The sequence below is a fragment of the Camelina sativa genome, chromosome 13 (genome assembly GCF_000633955.1).
Source record: "Camelina sativa cultivar DH55 chromosome 13, Cs, whole genome shotgun sequence".
Classification (NCBI taxonomy): domain Eukaryota; kingdom Viridiplantae; phylum Streptophyta; class Magnoliopsida; order Brassicales; family Brassicaceae; genus Camelina; species Camelina sativa.
The window spans coordinates 17,076,077-17,082,893 of NC_025697.1; the positions used below are offsets into that span (position 1 = coordinate 17,076,077).

The 6,817-nt window shown below is 36.6% G+C and overlaps 1 protein-coding gene across 1 annotated transcript; it reads left to right on the forward strand.

The window, feature by feature from the left end:
• Positions 2,629-3,656, forward strand: LOC104738309 (cytosolic sulfotransferase 18-like). Its single transcript, XM_010458504.2, has one exon. It carries the CDS (start codon positions 2,631-2,633, stop codon positions 3,654-3,656), a length of 1,026 nt encoding a protein of 341 aa, XP_010456806.1. The 5' UTR covers positions 2,629-2,630.

The following is a 6,817-nucleotide window of genomic DNA, read 5'->3' on the forward strand; positions in this document are numbered from 1 at the left end:
CTGCTATAAAAAGCCTAAATTTAGGAGAATGCGCAGAAAACCTCAATTTGCAATTTTTGGTGCCACAAAGGCTCATATGGACAAACGCCCCATGATTCTTATCAAAATAAATTTTCCACTACTTGATGAGAATGTCGATATATTTATTTTATTTTATTTTATAAATTCTAACTCATTTAATGTTAGTTTGACATGCCAGAAAAAAGTTTAGCTAGGAAATTAACCCAAGCAAGTATGTTTGTATCGATTTTTAATATATTTTTTCGGTTTAGTAATCTTTTAAGTAGGTATACACTAACATATAGTATGGAAAAAATACTATAATGATTTATTTTGGATTATTTTAACACAAATTTTCTTTTATTTCTTTTTTTAATATCATTTCAAAACAGTGATTCAATATAAAAGAAAAAGCAAAAAAAATGATAGACCACTAATGCTCATAATTATTAAAATATCTTTGGTATATTGGTATTGGTAATAATATACATCTAAAAATTACAAAAAATAACATCTATTATTATTAAATATTGGTATATATGTAGGATTTTCAATCTCGAATTTTTAAATTATTATTAAGGGAAATATTTTAGCAACAAACATGTTTGGATTTTTTTTATTTAACTTTTTCTATTTTGTTTACATGTTAAGGTCTCTCTACTAATTGGAGATATTTGTTTGTCTAGAAAATGACTGCAATAATATGAATAACTGTGTAGTACCAATCATTCGTGTGTTCGTAATTCTTGCTCTTTGTTTCATTTAAGACACCAAATTTTATTTTGGAATATTAGACTTTATAATAAAAAAAAAAAGAAGGACCAATTAAACAAGTAACACCAGTGGTTTAGTGGTCGAAATAATTTCGAATAGTGATGTAATTATCTTAATAATTATCTCTCGATGTCTCGGTCCATTCTCTTGGACACTTCGAGCGTACTTAAAAAAATTATGTTTATGCAATTTCAAACTTTCATGCAAAATCTATATTTTGATCCCAAATATATTGACCAATGCACTAAAAAAATTTAAATTTGCTTGACTTTACACTGATGAGATTACACAGTACTAAAAGAGGAAACAGCCACAAATTCCTATGATTTTTGCAATTAAATCTTAGGGAACAAGAGAAGACCAAAAGCTAATCATTCTCATTCTGTCATTCATAAGAAAAAGTATAAAATTGGGGCCTGACCAATTATGTTGCATGCAAAGTAATATTAAGGATACAAATGAAGAAATGGTCAATTCTAGAGGGACCTTTTATAGAAATACGAATTAAGAATATTAGTTTGCATGGCACATAATTTGTCAAACTCATCATATTCGTTCTTGCACAAACTAAAATTGTACATATTGTTTACTTTATCGATCACCAAAGTTTAATTCAACACGATTATTTTCAAGTTTAATACTATAAACTACATATAACCAATCTCTTGAGATAAGAATGTACCCATGTCTTAGGATTGAAGATGCCTTAAGATCTAAGAGCATAATTACTAATGGGTTCTCTCAAAAATACTCTTGGGTTTGGGTCCCAAAATATTAATAAAACTTATTATTTGAGTCCATTTGTCTGAGAATCGATTTTGTCGGAATCATTCCGAGTAATCCTAAGAGAACGCTACGTGGCGTCTTCTGAGTGGTGGATTTTTAAATATAAAAGAGAATTTATTTTTCTCTCATTTCTTTTTCCCTTTCTCGCCGACTGTTTCTCTCTCTTCTCTCTCCCTTGCTTCAAAGATAAACCATGCGATTTCTTGAGAAATCGGAGAAATCAATGGATTCACGTCGAATCCATTGAATTTTCCGGCGTAAAATGGTTGTTTGTTGCTCAGTCGGAGGCGATGACTTCCAGATCGGTGTAACGGTGAGATACGACGGTTCGGTTCTCACGACAATCGATGGCGGAGATTAGTTTGATGTTATTTTCGCCCAAACGACGACGGGAGACAAACAACGGCGGTGTAACCGTGAGATACGAAGGTTCGTGTTCTCAATTCCGATTTATTGATGGGATTATTCTGATGTTTAGGGTTTCGGATTGTTCTCGAAATATGTTTAATATTCTGATGTTAAATTGATTATGAGATTAGTTTAATGTTCAATTGATTAAGAGATTAGTTTGATGGCGTGTTGATTTGGAGTTTGGTTTGGAAGGTTTATGATTTTAATCGGTTTATTGTATTTTTTGTTGAGATTAGTCTCTTGTTGTTATTAAGAGTAGAATGTGTTTTGTGTTTGTTTGTATAAGTAATTGTGTGATTACTATATATATAAATGTCATGTTTTGTGCGAGGTGAAATGGATTTGATTTTGGAGTGATAAACATGAAATGGTGACAGCGGAAAGATATGTGGCATTTGAGAATGGTTTATCTTATGACAGTAGGAAAGATATGTGGCATTTGATAATGGCTTATCTTATGACAGTAGGAAAGATATGTGGCATTTGAGAATGGTTTCTGATACGACATGGCAACACGTGGGTTAAATTCGTTACGTGAACTAATACTACTCCACCTAAACCGAGTTGTTTCCGGACATAGACTAACACTCATCTCCCACAGAAGACAGAACACACACAACACGGTCGAGTTCCTCAGATCCTATTTCTCTTTATCTCCAATGGCACAAATGAACCTACCAAGCCACCACGACGAGACCAAGACAGAGTCAACAGAGTTCGAGAAGAATCAGAAACGATACCAAGACCTCATCGCCATGTTTCCTCACGTCAAAGGCTGGTTTCCGAAAGCTCCACTGATCGAGTACGGTGGCCACTGGATCATACAGCCTCTTCTAGAAGGTTGCCTTCACGCGCAAGAGTTCTTCCAAGCGCGACCCATTGACTTCTTCGTTTGTAGCTACCCAAAGACAGGTTCCACTTGGCTCAAAGCTCTAACGTTCGCCATCGCCAATCGATCTAGCTTGGAAGATTCCTCGAACCCTCTCCTAAAACTTAACCCTCATGAGCTTGTACCTTTCATTGAGATGGAGTTCGCTTACTTCCCTCAAGTTAATTCTTTCAAAGAGAAAGGAAACACTCTGCTTTCGACTCACATGCCCTACGGGTTATTGCCCAAATCAGTTGTGAAATCGGGTTTTAAGATGGTTTACATCTGGAGAGACCCAAAGGACACAGTCATCTCCATGTGGACTTTTTTCCAAAAGAAAAAGTCAGGAAAGGGACCTCTACATATTCTTGAGGAGTGTTTTGATATGTTCTATGGAGGTTTCTCTGGTTACGGTCCTTATCTAGACCATGTCTTAGGGTATTGGAAAGCTTACCAAGAGAATCCAGATCATGTTTTTTTCCTCAAGTACGAGACGATGAGAGCTGATCCTTTGTCGTATGTGAAGAGACTGGCTCAGTTTATGGGTTATGGATTCACAGCTGAGGAAGAGAAGAAAGGTGTTGTTGAGAAAGTTGTGAATCTTTGCAGTTTCGAGACGTTGAAGAATCTTGAAGTGAACGAAGGGGAGAAAACAAGAAAAGACATCTCTTGGGTTTACTATCCGAATAGTGCCTTCTTTAGAAAGGGAAAGGTCGGAGATTGGCACAACTACCTTACTCACGAGATGGCAGCTCGAATCGATGAATTGATGCAAGAGAACTTCAAATGTTCCGGTTTGCTTGAACATGATATATGACACAGGTCAGCACACGTTGTATTAAGTTATGTATATATCGGAAGAATAAATCTTGATGTTGTTTTTTCCAAATGACCTGTTTCTAATAAAAAGGAATTGGCTTCTACAAGTTTTTTTTTGTTAAAGGGTTTTCATAAATATATAAAAGATCAAGTTTACATAATATAACTAATACAAGCAAAGAAAAAAGAACGAGGACTAGCAACAGCTAGAAGGGTGAACGATTGAAAACAAACAAAGATCGAAGAAAGCAGATCGAAGAAAGGAAAGAAAAAACAGAGCCGAAAGCTTGTCAAAAAACTTAATACAACCAACATTGAAGAAGAGAGATCCCTCGCTTTAAACCCAATTGCAACATAGAACTACCTTTGTTATTCATAGTGGAGATGATGCTTGTTGCTACTGAAACTGGGGAGACCAAAAGACCTTCATGGAATCGCCGATTTCTCTCTCTCCACAGTTCATAGATTGTACCCTGCCAACTTTGAAGGAGAGCAAGTTTTGTATGCTTTGATGCTGAAACTGTTGGCATCCAAAGGAGGATCTGGTCCCAAAGAAGAGGAGGAGATGATATCTTAAGTCTTTGTGTTATCAAACTCCACACTTCAGCCGAAAAGGCACATTCGAAAAAAAGGTGATTTCGAGATTCAGATGCCAAACCACAAAGAAGACAATCTAACTCCATATCTACTCCCCAAGTAGACAAACGATCAAGAGTTGGGTTGCGATTCAGTATAAATAGCCATGAGTTTATAGCATGCTTTAGAATGACAGCTTTGTGCCACACAAGAGGGGCCCAAGATTTTACTTGATTCGAAAACCTAACAACATTCCACACAGCTTTAGAAGAGAAAGATTGTTTTATACCGTTTATTGCACAGACTGGAATATCACTTGTTGATGACATAGTAATGGTAGAGATAAAAGCGTGGACAAGAACTTGTCTCTCTGATCTGGCACTAGGAAGAGACCATCCATTCTCATTTCTCAATTCAGCGACAGTTGAAAACAAAGGGATCCCTAAGTGACTAGGCCCATCTGAACCAAGGAAATGGTAGAGAGATCCAAAAGGAGTCCATGGATCCCACCAAAAGAAAGTAGAATCACCATTTCCGATATGGATGATGAGAAATTTAAGAGCTTCGGAACGAAGCTTAAGTAATTTTCTGAAGTTCCAAGAGTAAGAAGCATTATTTTCATTGAGTGCCCATAAAATAGATGTAGAAAGATACCTACTTTCTATCCAGGCCTTCCAAAAAGAACCAGCTCTAAAAAACAGCATCCAAAGAAGTTTCGAAGCACATGTTTTGTTCCAACTACTAATGTGCCTCAAACCAAGTCCACCTTCTAACTTAGGGAAGCAAATGTTAAACCAAGACACTTTAGCACCCGAGGGAGTGTCTACCTTTCCATGCCAAAGGAAGGAGCTGCAAAGACTGTTAATTTTTCTAATAACCTTCTTAGGGAGGAATAACGCACTAGTCCAAAAACCTATAATTCCAGGGATAACAGAAGATAAGAGAGTTAACCTACCAGCCAAACTCAGAAACTTATGAGTCCAACCATTCAGTTTCTTCCGAATTTGAGATAGCAAAGGATCACAATCTTTCACTGAAAGCTTTTTGGAACATAGGGGAAGACCTAAGTACCGGACTGGAAGAGTGGAAGAAGTCAAATTAAAAACAGTCTTTAATCGGTTCAAGTTATCCTCACTTACACCGGAACAAAACAAGGAGGTTTTCTCAATATTCATTGTCAAACCAGAGATTTCCTCAAATTTTGCAAGAACAGACATAACTCCGCTCAAAGAATGCTCAGATCCCTCTAAGAAGATTAATAAATCATCAGCAAAGTGATGTTCATATATTTTACCCTGTTTTCCCTTAATATATTCACATCTTTTGCATCTTTTGCTATCCTTTTTCACCATATTTGCATAGCTTTTAGGGCTGTTCATGCATTAGAGTATAGTTGCATTGCATTTGCATATTTTCTTGCATAAACAGGTAATTTTGGAGGCTAAGGAGCATGGAAGCAATGCTGAAGAGGAGTGAAGCTATCAAGAGAAGAAAGCAAGGGAGTTAGAGGTGAAGAATCAAAGGTCTGGAGTTCCACTCGACCGCCTACTCGACCAGACACTTGACCGTGTGCGGAGAAGGACTCGACCGAGTGGAAGGAGCACAAGAAGAGCCAAATCGACCGGTCACTCGACCGAGCACCAGGTCCAGTTGACCGAGCCGCCTAGTTATTTTGTCTTTTAGCATTTTTAGGGCTTCCACTACTTTTTCTATAAAAGGGCCTTGTACCCTTCAGCCACCAGAGAGCCACCTTGGAGAAAACCTAAAAACTTAGTTTTTACCCTTTTGGGAATTTATGCTTTTTGTTTTTTACATTTCTTAGATTTTGTTCTACTTTTAAAGGAGAAAACAAGAGATTTCTTCATACTAGTTTGTTCAATAACTCTCAAAGTATAAAGAATTCGAGTTTGATTCTTTCTTAAATATTGTAGATCTCTGCTTTATCTTTCTAATGATGCAAGTTTCGTTATTTTCTGGGTTTATGACTTTATTCATCATGTTTAGCATTTGTGAGTAGTTGCTTAGGATCTTGAGGATGGGTTAGGCTGGATTGTGGTTGAGGTTTGTTTAGCTAGGTCAAGCTTGATTGTTATAGATCTCTTCTAGGCTAGATGTACTCTATGCTGATCCTATAACCGAGAGGGTAGGGTTTGATTTTAAGCTTCTTAGCATCACACCAATGTCTAGGTTGCAAGATAAGGCTAGATCTAGAGATTATCATTAGGCATGCTAAGAGATTAGATGTCTTGTTTGATTTTTGACATAAATGATCTGTTGCTTAATGCTTGCTTGTATAAGTTCTTTGCTTTGTGAGAACAAGTCTAGAAATAGATGAGCTTGATTGTTTTTGCCATGAGAGTGGATTAACATGTTCTAGGAGATCATTGTCTAGAGATTAGCTCAAGTTGATTGAGATTTGTTGACCAAGTTAGATGACCTTAATTATTAGTCCAGCCCATGAATCCCTCCTCAAGACCTTCCTTGTCTATTGATTTCTTAGTCTAAATCCTGTTGCTTGGTCGTTGTTTGATTTACTTTTGTCTTGCTCTGATTTATTTGCATTGCTATGTTTCTCGCATTTGT